The sequence below is a fragment of the Gambusia affinis genome, linkage group LG04 (assembly GCF_019740435.1).
Source record: "Gambusia affinis linkage group LG04, SWU_Gaff_1.0, whole genome shotgun sequence".
In the NCBI taxonomy this organism is placed as follows: Eukaryota; Metazoa; Chordata; class Actinopteri; order Cyprinodontiformes; family Poeciliidae; genus Gambusia; species Gambusia affinis.
Window position 1 is genome coordinate 27034580 of NC_057871.1, and position 16510 is coordinate 27051089.

Consider the following 16510-nt stretch of genomic DNA (forward strand, 5'->3'; position numbering starts at 1 on the left):
GAAAAAAAAAAAAGAAGCTAAAGTTACTGTCTTGGAGCAGTCATCTCATGCAGAGATATTGGCCGCGGAGATTTAATTTTGAACTCTTACTTGCATGTTGATCCACTTTGCATTAACTTTCTCTGCTCCACACAGCCTTGTGCAGCTGGAGCCGCCCATTGCTACTTTGCCTTCCTGCTGCTTGCTGCCAATACGCATTACTGTCATCGTGGCATCGCCCACCGGGCCTGCAGGTGCTGAAATAACACACTGCGTCCTGTGGAGAGATGGCTAAGGAGTGTGTGTGTGTGTGTGTGTTTCCATGTGTGGGTGCGCGAGTAGGTGAGAGGTCATCCTGAACGTGCCCAACCAGTCAAAAGATGTTGGTTCACAGTAACTGGAACAGCAGCCTCTGTACTTATCGGGAAATGAATTGTAAGTTTTAAACAGTAACGTATAAATGTGAACCCTCGTAGCTTTTATGTGCAGCATACTTTTGACAAACACTTTGCACATCTAGGTAATAGAAGTAGGAGTATACGGAGCTGAGGCAACCAAAGAGTGGAGCCAAAAAACAGAATTCAGGTGTTGTGACAAATTTTGCTTTGTTTATTATAATGAGAAATGATTCAGGCTTCTGTCTTCCTTTGTGCATCAGCTGGCACGCATTTCTGAACTGTTCTTTGCAGAACAAAAGGAAGTGAATTGTATGCGGTGTGTACATGAGAAAGTGCACGTGGTGTAATGTAATGGAAGAGTTTAAAACGGCAGTATTGTGAATATTCCAGGCACACAGTGCCATTTTATTGCACAATCAACCAACTACATCGCCTTTGGTTGTTATAAAACTGCTATACATCTCATATATGACTGAAAAAAAAGTTGACTTCATAATTTAAAGCATGTAAGTTTAAGAAGCTCCTGCTCTTTCTGAAACTCGGCCTTCAGGAAATCATCACAGCATCACTACTCTATTAACCCTTTAACATTTTTACCAGCATTGCACTGAGAAGTAGCTCCTATATTGAGCTCAGCTGATGTTCAGTTCCATCAGGTGTTTGCTAATTGCTGCTGGCTAGTCTGAAGGAGCTGAGTGGGGGCGGGGTAAATCTGTGGGGAGGGCTGTCTCGAAGGCGGAGCTAGGTCCAACCAGGCGTTTTACACAGCTGAGTGGTTGCCGTGGGAGATTAAAAGATTTCTCAAACATGCGGGAAAGTATCAAAGCAACACTCCAGGTATGCTTTTGAATAACATTATAACATGAGGTAAAACTCAAAAACAGTTGATCTTTACATAATGCTGCCCTTTTAAAGAAAACACATTCAAGAGGAGCTTTTTCTATGAGGACACGTGTCATACTCTGTTCATATATGAACGTTTTTAGATGACATATTTATAAACCACCAGATAAATGAAGACATTCCCCAAAATTTGGTAAGTGGCAGTCATTAGTCTGTCATTAACACTCGCCTCCAGTGATTGCTGCCTGCACCGTACTATCTTGGGAGCTGCTGAGCGGCGTGTGTTGACGTGTCGTTCGCGAGCTTGCGTATGTGTGTGTGTGAGTTGGTGTACGACAGTGTTTTTCTGACACAAGCAACTCAATTTAGGAACCCTCTTGTTGCCACTGAAAGTGATCCTCGTCCCTAAGGATACAACACGATGTTCCTCTCATCAAGATAATGAATATTAATGTCACCTTTTTCAGGTCACACTACAGTGACGGCAGACGACAGGAAACATTTTTAGGACGTATTGTGACAAACGAGGGTTTGTTCTTCCCTGTTTATCCTACAATTTATGTACTGTTATAAATAAGTTAATTAAGTAAAACGATACTTAACACTTTTTTACACTAACCTCTACTTTCAAATAATACTTTAAGATCTACTGGGTCTATTTCCTGTTAAATGTTGATGAGTGAATGCAGTGAAGCATTTAAGAAACTGATTCCAAATTGCAAAATCAGCTAAATATTTTGTGGCTACAATCCAATTTAATAGTAATTAAATCCAAAATAGTATTTTCTGGGGTTTTTTTTTTTGCTCTATCAAAAATACTCCTGACATTTTTCCTCTTCTATTATTTTATTTATTAAAATAAATTTGAACAATAGCGCTAAGAAAAAAATGCTCCCTTGATATAATATAACATGCTTTATTGTCCACTAGATCCCCATAAAAGTTGCCCTTCTTGGCATTATTCCTCAAATTGCACCAATATACACACATACTCATCTATAAAATCATATACATACCAAACATATATCCATAGCATCTATGCGTACACACAAATCCGTATGCGTTTGTAAAGACAAAATGAGAAGCTACAGTTCTGGACGAGGAAGCGACGGATTATTCCAGAATGTTATTCTATAAAGAAAAAAAGCTACAGATGAAGAAATCGAATAAATAAAATCAGAGCGTTTCCTAAAAGTGGAATCCAGCAGAGACTTATTCCCACTCTTGTGTTGTGCTGACAAGATGAAAATGTCCCCACGTGGGAAAAATAATCAGAATTTCGATGCGGCGCCGTCTCGGCAGTTTTCCTTATCTTGCGCTGAGGCTTCTTATCTCTGCTGGAGTAAATTTGTCCGAGTATCGCATTGCGAGGTGGTGGTCACTCTGTACACTTCGATATTACTTTCAGTTACGAAATAATTTCAGTGAAGAACGACAAAAATTCTGCGTCACCAAATTGATGAGGTTATAGAGAAAGTCTGGACTTTATCCTTATTTTATCTAGCACCTGTCTATAAAAAGCGGACAGTGAGAGAGAAACTGAAAAGCATAGACGAAGAGAACAGATTGTAAAGCGGGAAACAAATCTGATATAATACCAGATGGCGTGAACTGGAAGATTTGCTGAGCTTGCTCATCTTTTAATAAAAGCAGAATGCTGCTTGCGATTCAAGGCTCTCTCTTGTTTTTTCAATTTCCTCTCACCACAACTGAGACACAGAGGTACAGCTGTTAGTAAACCAGCAGAATCCTTTTAATGTGACCCACCAATCTTCACAGGTCCCACTGTGTGTACTGACTCTCCTCAACTGAAACGTGAGTAATTGTCAAATTAAGTAAAGGTTTTACTGCCTAAGCCATTGGTTTTTAGTGTCTGTTTTGAGACATGTTGTACATTTCTTTGAAAGCAGAAATGAATATGTTAAGGGACTTTATCACGTAGTTTTCTGGCTGATCGCTAATTACCGATCTTTAAAAAAACCTGACCTGTCGATTCCGATTTTGGCCGATACCAATTTTTTATTTTTTGTCTCAAATGTTGCTAAATGTAGCAAGAAAGTTGCTGAGTTGCTAACTTTGGGATGACTGTTGTTAACTGCAGATGTACAGACATGATCCTGTGGACTGGTCAGTCAGACTCTCTCCCAGCAGAGCAGAAGAGGGCAGTAGTTAATCACCGATCTCCCAAAGTTAAGGAAATCGGGTCCAATTTATCGATGCACCCCAACATTGAGAAAATAATCGCAATACTGAGGTAAAAAAAAAAAAAAATCACAAATAGAATATTTTCAAAAATCTTTCAGCCCTAAATTAAAGTCTGAGAACTAAGTTTGAAAAAAAGGAAAGGAGACAGACCACAAAAAGGAAATGCAGAGATCTGAAAACTCTAGAGGAATAACTAAATTCAAAACCAAACAAGTGTCATTAATTTCATAGCCTATTACATATCTCAAAAAATTTTGACAATAACTACAGTTTCCATTACAAATGTGTGCAAAACTTTGTCAATATGTCACTAATGTAAAAACGCATAATTTCACAATTGCCTCTAAATTTTGTTGCTAAAAAAAAAGAAGTTTTTGTAAAACTCCTCAGTGTAAACATCAGTATTATGCTAAAAGATGATAATATATTTCTATATGTACAATTTTATTTCATTCCTTTAGTCTTTTATCACCAGTTGAATTGATGGTATCAAACCGACTCAAATACTGAGGAGTATCTTTGTGTAATAACATTATTACTCTGGTGTCTTGGTGGATCAGTGGTTGTCACCAGAGACCAGTAAAAGTTTGGTTTCTTTTTTCCTTAGTTAAAATCTTAATAAAATGAAATGATCACAATTCAGGACAGAATAGGGATTTGTTCACTGAAACTTACACTAAAACTACACACACAAACACAAAACACACGTGTGGAAGCACAGTCCAGTTAACACTGACATGTCTGCCTGGGGATGTAATTGTCTTTATTTAATGCCGGATTTCTCATTTTTTACATCCTGCTCACCTTTTGGTGCTCAAAACCTGGAAACAAAGAAACATTTGATCAAAGATTTATAGCATACCATTAATGCAAACCTTCCTAATCATTGGCATCTGGTACCTTGTTATCCTTTCTCCATGGACTTTTGGAAATCTTTCCGACGGGGGAAATAAAATGAGACGTTAAACTCCAATTCGTTTTGGGGTTTTTTCTTTTTGTTTTGTTTTTTTCAGGTAATCATCAAGGTCACAGCAAGACTCCCCTCTGGTGCTAAAGGAGGGCATGCAAGACTAATGATAACACACCAAAGGATTCTTTAATATTTTGAGGAGCGCTGGTTGCCACGGCAACAGGGCAGAGATTGTCTTGATGAATTTTACTGTATGGCAGCTGTGCGCCGGCCACCTGGGAAAGAAACGGAGAAGAAGCCTGATTTAGACGGAAGTCTCATTGATTTGGCGAGGTGGAGAGTTGGCATGTTCCTAACGTTCCTAATGACTAACATATCCATCTATTGATGTATTGATCAGAAAAGTGTAATTTTCAAAGACCCGTAAAGATTCACATATTCCATTCTGCAACCACTGATTTAATTAGTAACTAGTCAAGCTTGGCATTTGTTGTATCCATTTGGACAGCTTAGAGTCGTGGATGAATGAAACACATTAATATGAAATGCTGGTACTGAAAACAATGGCAAATAAATAAAATTAAATGTCTATAATGTCCATTTGAAGCTACAGTGATGGCAGCAGAAATGAAGTACACTCCCTTTTGATTCTAGGGTTTCCATACTGGGACGTGTCAAGAATGGTCATTAGTTTTATTTACAAAAAAATACAACTTTTGGTAGCCACAGAAGTAGAGTGCGACAGGAGGAAGCTGGAATCAAACCTTCAACCTTCCAATTGCAAGGCCCCTACTCTATCTGCTAGGCCTCCACTCGCCCCGAAGGAGGCATTATTTACTCTGGGATATTTGCACCAAGCTTGTCTCACTGTCGCATTATTAAACACCATTCCATTCAGAATTGAACGGCTGCTGTAAATTGACATTTGGGACAAATTTTTATTCCATATGCAGAAACGTGATGCTGAAATGTTCACGTGGGAAATGAAGTAAGCGTTTGTGTGGATCCCCTTTTTGACGGTCGACGGGTTGCCAAAGAAACGCGAGGCACTTTGCCTCCTGGACGTCTGTTTGGAAACAATGAAAGATTGTAGAGGAGAGGCGAAAGAGAGAAAGGGAGAGGTGATGGGGTAAGGGTTAGAAAACGTAACGCCATGCAGTGAGGTGTTAAGAACTTATCCAGCACCTGCTGTCGCGTGCTTTCAGCTTCCCATGTCTTTGCGGCTCTGTCACACTGAGGCTCCCGGCTCGTGTGCGTCGTTTTGGTAACAGTCCACCATTTGCCGCTGAATTATGGAGCTTTTGAGTCTTATTTTTCTTTTTGACAGGTCTGTGATGCACTCACTGAATATTTTTCCAAGAGTTTTAAATCACACTTCTTTATTGTTGAGTTACTCCCAATTAAATTATAATACACAATGGTCTCAAAAACTGTATTCAAACTAAAAATAGGTGGACAGACTGTGATTGTCAAGTAGTGTGGCTTATTTTACTGATGTTGTTTTCAATTTGCTGGCTTTGATTTCTTGCTTGCTTTTCATTTCTGTAAGCAAACCATCTTATAGCCACACATTTAAATAAGTTGAAAGTCTGTCGTGACCTACTGCAGGAATGTCCAAAATTGTGTGCAGCCTTTGTTCACAATTCAATAGTAGCAGAGATTTTTTTTGCCAGACTGTTGATCAAGACGTGCTTAAAACAACCTAAAGTGAATTTTTCACAGATAAATTATTAAAATATATTAAAAATAAGCAAAAAAACAAAAATAAATAGAACCCCTTTCATATTGTTGTAGCCTGGAATACTTCCGGGATAATTTACAGATTCTTTGTGTAAACATCAGTACATCAGGTAAGGATTTTGTATGTTTAGTTTGTTTTTACAAACTAAATACCGTATGTGTCGGACGGTACTTTTGAAAGAATCTATCTTTCAAAATCAAACTGATTTTGAAAGATAGATGTTTAATAAAGTTTACAACACTGACAAATTAAAGTAGAATAAGTAAAACTTAAAAGAAAATGTCAATTTTTTGTGATGCTACTTTTTTTCCCCCCACTCTTTGAACCGTGCCTCTCATAGCCCAGTGCGGCTTTTCTGTGGATATTTCTTCAACCACCAGGGGGCTCTTCAGCAGAACGTGAATCATTGGAAGTCAAAATTGGAAATCAAAGAAGTGCTAGTTTTCATTTAGAACAAGGACATGCTGGCAGCAGGCACGATGGAGAAATGCTTTCAAACTTGTACCTCCTCATCATGGAAACCACAGGAAGAGGTTCATATGAAGTTGAGGAGTATCGATCTGGAGGATGGCATGGTTCGGAGGACTGCGTCCTTAATTGTAGATTTATTAAGAAAAACCGAGAGCGGCGGAGATACCAACGGCTTATAGCCCCGTCGGCTCATATATGTACGTTTCCAGTTTAAAAAAGAAAAAAAAAATTGTAGGTGCGGCTTATAGTAAAGTGCGCGGTACACAAAACCATTTTCAATGGACGTCCAGAAGTAAGTGACATCAGAATATAAAACATGTGCTGCAAACACTTCTTTAAAGGTGTTTGCAGATGACAGACACTTTGGAAACATCTATATTTTGAAATATAGATGTTTAATAAATGCTTAAAACATAAAGTGAGCTTGAGCTACCTGAAACTATTTTGGAGGTAATCTCCCTCCAATATCCCTGCCGTATTAGAGCTGTGTGCTTTGAAATCCACTATTGGAGAGTTGATGAGTAGCCTGTGATTGTTACAGAGAAAAAAAAATAAAAATAGATGGAGCTTTCTCCAAGGTACCCACACTAATTGACTCATTTTTCAGAAGAACCAGGAGACGGACTGACACGGTGTTAATGGTTGCGTTTGCATCAGCAGCGTTTCCCCAGGAGCGAGCTTGAACGTCTTCCTCACTTTAGCAACACTTGGACTCTGTTTGTGTCGACTTCACTTGCGGTAGGATAATAGCCTCCAGATAATCCTCGTAGCCTTAAGGCTGTCATACCTACTTAGAGTTTAGAAATAAGAAAAAGCGGACCCAAAGTATTTTTTTTTCTTCAGCCTTGCTTCCCATTAAAATATGTATTTTTCCTGTTAAGGCTTTGCTATTTAGAAAAAGTCCTCCATCCATGAAAGTAGCAAAAAAACAAAACAGTGTCAGACTTGTTTATCAACACTGTAATTGTGTTATCAAATGTCGATTGCAAAAATGATCAGCATTTAATTGTAGGCGAGTTGTTCCTTCATTTTTAGCATATTTTGTTTTTAAATATTCAATATCATCTGAAAAAAACACTATATAGTTACTAAAGCTACAACGAATAAAACAACAGCGACAAAGCAATGAATACTACGCTAAACCCTTAAAACCCATTTTCACTTAAACTTCAACACGTTCAAGAATTCCAAATGTGTCAAAGATAATTTAAAATGTTACCTGACATAGTAAACAGAATATACCCAAGTAAAACATAGGTCGATAAAACCTCAATGGCATTTCATTCAAGATAATGGCATTCTTTAAAAGTTTATTATAATGTTTAACGGCTTAGTGGACACAGAGTGGACACAATACGTGAGTTAGTTAACACACATTTGTTTAGTTATCGCAGTAGTTTGACACACAAACGCTGTATGTTACGGTGGCCCTGAGGTGCAAAGCACTACATAATTAACGAAGCACAATTACAAATTCAAAAACACGACATTAATGAAGCACAATTACAAATTCAAAAACACAACATTAACGAAAACGGAAAGGGTATGTCCCAGTTGGAGACCTGAGAGATCACTGATTGCATGACTGTCATGTTCTGTGTTTTTCTGTGTTTATTTTGAGTTTCTGGTGTGTCTGAGTCTCCGTGTTGTCCTGTCTCCCCTTGATTAGTTTCCAGGTGTGTCTCGTTCCCTGATTACCTCACGTGTATTTAGTATCACCTGTGTGTCTGTGTCTTCCTCGGGTCATAACGTCTCTTCACGTCTGTTATTGTCGCAGTCTGTTGCTAGTCCACTCGTATAACCTGTTGCTACCGGTGTTGAGCCCTGGAGACGGCTCAGCCGTGCTGCCTGTGTTCGTGGACATTTTGGACTATTAAACCATCATTTGACTGTACCTGGGTCTCTAGCGTCTATCTCACCACCTACACCAAACCAAATCATGACAGACAGTGCTTTTTAACCGGAAGTTATCGCTCGTTGTTGCGATGCGTTATACCGTCCGCCATATTGAAAGTGACTTATGTACCAGTAAGCTGATACAAGTAAATTGACTGAACTTCGTAAAGTGTCGTTCTGCAAAGTTAATGAATCAATCAAACTTTATTTGTATAGCACATTTCAGCAGCAAGGCATTTCAAAGTGCTTTACATCAAATCAAACACAAAAATACAATGCAACATAGAATCAACAATAAAAACAGAACATCAAGTCAGATTCCGTCAATAAATTTGCAATTGATTACGTTTCAAATACAACTCTAAACAAGTGTTGGCAATGAATGCCACTGACACAATCTCTCACACATTATTATATAGGAATGGAAAAAAAGGACAACGTTTCGAACTTTCTGATGTGATTATTTAATTGTTTTGTGGCACAGTAATTACATTTGATACAGCTGATTCTGATACCTTTACAGTGATGTATTCATGGACATATTAACACAATTCCATAATTCAATGTGCATTTGCTATTTCAAGATATGAATTAAAAAAACGTAACGTAAAGGCAGTGGGTCAACTTTGCACAGTAAAACCGTTGAAACTAGTCCAAGCAGCAGATTTTCTCCACTGCCACTTTCAAGATGGCGGTGACGTAAGTAGGACCCAGCGTAAACGTATTCATGCCTATTGTCCTATCAGCGATTTCTCAAGTCTCCTACTGCGACATTCCGTTTTCGTTAATGTTGTGTTTTTGAATTTGTAATTGTGCTTCGTTAATGTTGTACTGTTTTTGTTAATGTTGGAGTGTTTTTGTAATTTGTAATTGTGCCTCGTTAATGTTGTAGTGCTTTGCACTTCAGGGCCACTGTAGTATATATCTCAAGCTGATTTTGAAAGATAGATGTTTAATAAAGTTTTTTTTTTTTTTACAACACTGATAAATTCAAGTAGAATCTCCTTAAGCATGTGAACCATTGACTTTAAACATGTTTTCTTGCAGATCTACATATTTGTGAAAGACAATGATGCCTATCAGCTGGCATTCACTCAATCCAGCCTCAGACTGAATATTAAGTGTGTGTGTGTGTGTTCATGAAAGAAAGTGTGAGTTTAAATGTAGGTGGGTGAATGTTAGCGTTTATGTATTTGAACCTGCTGGGTTTCTTGTGCACGTTTTCTGCTCATGTAAGCACTGGGACGTGGGTGTTTGTGTGCAAGCCTCGATGTGTATGCGTGTGTGTTGTGCGTGTGTATGCATGTGTTTTTTTGCCCACTCATAACCTATCTTTATCCACGCTGTGATGTCTACAGTAACCTGTTTTCTTTGTTGAAGGGCCCAGAGAATTCTCTGCAGTTTCCTCTGTATGGGATCAGTTTTCTAAGTACACTTTTTTATGACTTGTTTCTTGTTAAGGCTGCTTTCCTTCTGTTATCAGCAGGCATGCAGCAGCCTGAGGTAGGACCTGGACTTCCTGGGCAGATCAAGCTGTGCAGCGAAACTGATTTTATTTTATGCTGGAAGTCAACTAAGTTTAAACTTTGAACAATGCAAGGTTACAACAGCCAAATATCTTCTTAGTAAACTTAAGTAGTCTATGACTGCGTTTAAGTCATGTAAGTTCATCTTGACCTTCCTCGATTGAGACTGATTTTATGACTGCTGCAAGTCAACTAAGTTTTAACTTTGAACAATGCAAGGTTACAACAGCCTTGTGACTTTGTGGTCGGCTTGGAAACTTAAACAGGAAAACTTCAACAGAAGTAAACAGGGTTACTTTTTTGGTTAGTACAGTGTTCTAGTGAGTTTTACAATAAGTGTTTATTCTAGTTTTTTATCGTATCGCTAGTAAATTGTAAAGCATCCGGATTCACCACTCTTGCTTCAAGAATTTGCAAATATCTTTTTAGTAAACTTAAGTAGCCTATTAGTGCTCTTAGTTCACGTAAATTCATCTTGAGCCTTCCTCAATTTTTTTTTTTTACAAATAACTACTATACTGAAAAATAATAATTTTAATCATCAATACGAAGTGAAGGCTTCAAATGGTGGAGATCAGCACCGCCCCACCGCGACCCGAGTCATTGGATTAGAACAAAAAAATACGAAGTGCAGTTGGACAAAGTGATTCACCTGTATTTCACTGACTCCGCTCTGTTGCGTTTTTGTCTTCTAAAGCCCGCGGTGCAGGTGTGTTTGTTCGGGAAAAAAAGATAGAAAGAAGGACTAGGAAGTAGGAACGTTTATCAGCATAGACATTCTCATAAGAACCCACACTGAAAAAAATTATTATTTGGATGAACATAAAAAAATAATGGAAAGCTTTTCCACCTGATTGCTATATTTCAGCACCATGTAATTCTGTTACTCCTATTTAAAGCAAATGTGTTAGGTCAACTTAATTTATTAAGGTTCTTTTTCTAACTTCGTTCGGTGTTTCACTATGGGAATTGCCTCAGCGTAACCCAACTACGGAAGCTCCAATGACATCACGTCTGTCCATGACAGACAGGTTGAGCCGTGACGGTGGCTCCACCCACCATCCAATATCACGGCCAACATACCCCTCTCAACTCATTCTCGCTTTCTTCCCGTGTGAAGAACTTCAACAAAGCTCCCTCAGCACATTCAGGCTAGCTTGGCTCTCCTTAACCGTTCGTAGGCGTTCCGTAAAGGAAAACGCCGCTGAACGCAGTACCAGGACAGGCCTGGACTGTGCTGGGTAAGTGCTTCGAAAGAAGCCTTTTTTCAGTTGTACAAGCGTTTGAAGCAGCTATCGCGTAAAGGCGGGCGGCTTTTATAGCTACTTTGTTTTAATTAACAGAGTAACTAACGTTTGTGTTGGCTAAGCTAATGCATAAAGGCGGGCTTGGTGGTTGCATAGCGGTACATCGCTAGCATAAACAGTTGGTAAAGTTCGGCTAACGTGTCGCGGCGAGCAGACTTTATCTTCAGTTTTATAGCTAACGTGTTACGACGAGCTATAATAAGCTTATATAATTAGCTGCAATCTCAGCTTGTCATGTGGGATTTAGTGATAAACCTGTGGGCCAGCACCCCTTGGTGTGCCGTTTCATGAGGGGGGCACGACGTAAGCTGCCCACCTCTAGGCATTTCATGCCATTATGGGACCTCACTCTGGTACTGGAGGCCCTTTGCCATCATCCCTTTGAACCTTTGGAGGGTATTGGTATGAAAGTTCTTTTTAACTACTGCTAAGAGAGGACTTAAATCTTTACATGCACTGTCTGTCAGTCCTTCTTGCCTACAGTGGGCACCGGGGGTCTCCAAAGTGTGCTTGAGACCCAATCCTGCTTTTGTGCCCAAGGTGATGGAAACATCATACAGGTGTTCGATGGTGGAACTGTTGGCATTCCATCCACCGCCTTTCTCTTCAGCAGAAGAGAAAAGGCTTAATTGTTTATGTCCGGTGAGGACTTTGAGGGCTTATGTTGACAGGACAGCTGACTTTAGAAGAGCTGATAACCTGTTCGTGTCTTAGGCCACTTCTCATAAGGGCAAACCTATCTCTCGCCAAAGGTTAGCACACTGGATTGTGGAGACTATCTCTCTGGCATATAGATGCTCAGGGTCAGAGCCACCAGAAGGGGTGAGGGCCCATTCTACCAGGAGCATGGCTACCTCGTGGGCTTTGTTCCGTGGTGTGTCCGTCCAGGACATCAGTGCTGCAGCTAGTTGGGCTACACCGCACACGTTTGTGAGGTTTTACAGGCTGGATGTGGCCCAGTCATCATTAGTGCACACGGTGCTTGGGGTTGACTCATCAGGCTCCGCCTGAGTCCTGGATTGTATTAATTGCTGCCAAGCATTGCTTCGGGGTCAGCATGCAATTCGGGAGTTGGCCATATCTCCCACAGTGAAACACCGAACGAAGTTAGAAAAAGAACGTTGGGTTACTTGACGTAATCCCTGGTTCTTTGATAACAGAGTGAGGTGTTTCACCAACACATCCCTTCTTGCATGGGCACGGAAAGAAACCTGCTTAGAATGAGTTGAGAGGGGTAGGTTGGCCGTGATATTGGATGGTGGGTGGAGCCACGGTCACGGCTCAACCTGTCTGTCACGGACAGACGTAATGTCATTGGAGCTTCCGTAGTTGGGTCATGCTGAGGCAATTCCCATAGTGAAACACCTCACTCTGTTATCAAAGAACCAGGGATTACGTCAAGTAACCCAACGTTATTCCAATGTAAAGCAATTGTGTTGTCTCAACTTATGTTATTATGGTTATTCTATGGTTGATTCGAAATCAAACGTGTTGGATCAACTTAATATATTATGGTTATTCTAATTTAAATAAAATGAGTTGGCTCAACTTATTTTATTATGGTTATTCTATTTAGTGTTGGCTCAACTTAATTTATTAAGGTTGATTCCACTCATTTACTATAGTTGGACCCGATGTAATTTAAAAGAGCCAGTCCAACTAATTTGCAATGCTTTGGACCAAATAATTTACTTGACTAAGATTAATGGCAATTTAGTTGAAACCAACGGGGGTTTTTTTTTCTCTGAAGTGTTTTTGCGGTGCTAGTGGCTCGTATTTTTTTGAGACAGTAGGCTGATCGGGTGAGGACATGCGGCAAAGGTCGCCAGGACCGGGAGTCGAACCTGCAACGTCAGGGTTGAGGACTAAGGCCTCCAAACGTGCAGTGTGCTAAACTTCTGTGCAGCACGCTGGAGAAACCAGCTTATGTTACAGTGACTCCTCTTATGTTACTGTGTGTGACTCCTCGATTTTTCTCTGGCAAAAACACCTTGTACTGCACTTTCTCTCTCCATCCTGTTTGAACTCTTTTTGTTTTTTGTTTTTTTTCCTTTCCTCTAAACTGGGCTTATTCATTCTGTTGTGTGAATTTTTGGCATCGTCACACATTCCTAAACTTTTGCTTCGTAGGGCTTTTTCAGATCCCAGAAGGAATCGCTGAATCAACATGAATTAATGGCCTCGCTCAAAGAAAAAAGACAGAAGATGCTGCTGCAGCTAAGTTCTGCGTCGTTCTAAGTTAGCGTCGCTAATGGCTCACTAATAGCTTCTTTTTTTTTTTTTCAAATTTGAGGTTTATGTGTGAGTGCTAGTGGAATGATTAAGTTAAATGGAAATTTTTTTTATTTTTGTTGTTAGTGTTCACGTCAGAGAACACTAACAACAAATTTAAAAAACTTGTGAAAACAATGTGTTCTTTTACATTGGAGAAAAACATGTTTTTCTTTTCTTTAAATTAGAGTATGTGTTCAGATGAGGCCCGCTTGTCGGATTACAAGTGTGTTTTGAAAATAACACCTTTTAAACCCAAATTTCAGGGTTTTTTTGTTATTATTTTTTTATTGGTCTGATGCTTTATTAAAATTTTAAATGTCACATTTTCATAACCTCAGAGTGGAAAGTTGCCATAGTTTACTGAACTATATAAGCTTTCAAACTTCTTTGTGTAAGTCATACAATGTTTCTCTTACTGGTAGTGAAAAAACAATTTAGTTCTGAAACTAATATTTAGATTTTATTGAAAGTGTCTGTACACGAAGAAGAAACTATAGTGCTGCACTATTTATAGCAAGAAAGTTTACAAATAAGTTTTAATCTGCACCGTTGAAAAAATTAAAGAAACCACAGCAAAATGACCAGTTTCTCAGATTTTACTTATTATAAGTTTATGTTTGTGTAAAATGAAGATTGTTCTGTTATTTTATGAATCACTGACAACATGTCTCTGAAATTCCAAGCAAAAATGTAGTACTTATTTGCAGAAAATAAGAAATGGTCAAAATAACAAAACAAAAAAAAATTTAAATAACGCAAAGAAAACAAGTTCATATTGATTTAGAAACAACAACACAAATGTTTTAACTCAGGAAGAGTTCAGAAATCAATATTAGGTGGAATAACCAAGAGGTTTTCAGTGGGGTTCAGAGCAGTGGGCTCTTCATTTGTTCCACAGCTTTATATTCTATTTTTTTCCCTATTATTCTTAGCAGATTTTATGTTTTTTTTTTTGATGTGGTAAAACTATGGACCAATAATTTTCTTTAACTGCCTGTTTCCACGTGGTTTGAGCGTGTGAGCATGATGGTGATCCTGCTGAACTGCGTGACCCTGGGGATGTACCAGCCCTGCGAGAACATCGACTGCTCCTCAGACCGCTGCCAGATATTACAGGTACACAAACCGCACATCATTTTCACAGAAACTGATTAGAAATGGTCTGCATACACCTAAATGATCAGTAATCCAATAAAAAGTGACAACTATAGGATCGATGTCAATATTTGAACAGTTGTATATGGATATAATTTTAATAAGGGTCATAGTAAAATTTTAAATTTTCTAATCATTTTAAGGCTAAGATTTATTGAAAATTGTGATTGTAGTTATTATGTGATTATTACCACCATCATTTCACCTTGTAAGTCTTTTTCCCCGTAAAACTGGTGCTAATATTTATTTGTTTTCTTACACAGACATATAAATGCACATTTTGTAAATTTTTTCTTAAATTACCCAACTCATTTCTTGTAATTTGAGTATGCAAAACAACTGTCTAGTACTGTTTTCTAATGTCGTACATTTTCCCGTACTGTGAAGTCTCTTATTCATATTTTACCTTTTGTGTGAACATGCATTCCTCCTCTTATTTTTAACTTACTGCAGGAGCAATATGATATTTCATATTCTGTCATGTTTTAATAAAGGGTCACCATTCATTATTAAGGGGTGGTTCTGGTATTTTTGAATTAGCCTGAGTCTCAAATAGCTTTGGTATCAAGCTGCTAAACACAGAATAGCCTTTCTTTAATGCCAGAAGTGTCTTTAGTGGGTGCAACATCTGCACTCAAGTGTGTGAATACATAGCTTTAGTCTTTGGAAGCCACTTCTTAAATCAACTTACTCTCCTTTTCCTTACATTCCTTACACACACACCCACACACCCCTACGCGCAGAAAGGCACATCTTGGAAACACTGGCAGTAGATTGATTTAACTCTCTAAGGGGGGCCGATTGTTGAGTTGGACCTAATAGAGTTTCCCCTCCAAGTATCTATGGACTCTGTTTAATAGCAAAATGGATTTAGTGAGCAGCTTCACCAGAATCAATGGATTTCTTTCAGAACATTTGTGGTTCAATTATTATTTAATGCTGAACATTCAGCCACATCTGTGAACGCTAACACATGTGGATCCTCAGATGAGGCTTTGTCTTAACTTGTAATAGATGATTGGTGGTTCAGTAGTTCTTAGTAGATTTTACATCATTGTGCTCCAAGATGAGTGGTTAGCTAAAACTAGCAAATTAACAAAAAGTGAAACTGAGAAAACATTTTCAGTAACTGAAATAAAAAAAAGCCATTTCATAGTGAAAAACTGTACCTAAGTAGAACTAGCTAAAACATATTGAAATTATGGACTTAATACTCTTCATTTTCATGTTTATGTATCTGTTAGGCTTTTGAACTGATGTGAAGTTGATTTATTTGTTTATTCATTTTGCCCCCCACATACAGTTTCAGTCAGGTGTCATCTACTCCATGCTCCTCCTGTTGGCTACGCTAGTCTGCAAAATAGCGACAGCGAAAGTTGGGAGAAAACATCAGTCAGTTGGTTGTTTAACGATAATGGAATCAATCTTTTGAAAATACTATCTTCTGTTGAGTATTCATCACCCACTTCATGTAATCACAATACAATTCTTTGACCTTTCTGAATTCTACACCTAAAAATTAGTCAGCCTATGAAAAAACTAAAAGTATTATTGGAAATATAAGCTGAACGAAACAATATATATCTAATAAAAACTAGCATACTCTAAAAACTAAATCTAACCAAATTAGACAACTAAAAAGTCGTCTAAAATAAACTAAACTATAGAAAAACGGAAAACTATTATAACTCTGGTGTACACATATTTCTAATTATACCTGTGAAAACGGAATCGGAAAACAATCGTTGCAGCTTCGCACAAAGTACCTGTGGAAAATATCACAGCTTTGCTGGACTTCGCCTTGT

General features: G+C 38.5%; 1 protein-coding gene across 1 annotated transcript in view; it reads left to right on the forward strand.

Moving 5' to 3' along the window:
* Nucleotides 1-16510, forward strand: part of LOC122830339 (voltage-dependent T-type calcium channel subunit alpha-1I-like) — a 201955-nt gene that overhangs the window by 59408 nt on the left and 126037 nt on the right. Inside the window, exon 3 of the mRNA XM_044115612.1 lies at nt 14555-14666. Coding sequence (XP_043971547.1) covers nt 14555-14666 — 112 coding nt within the window. The remainder of the gene's footprint in view (nt 1-14554; nt 14667-16510) is intronic.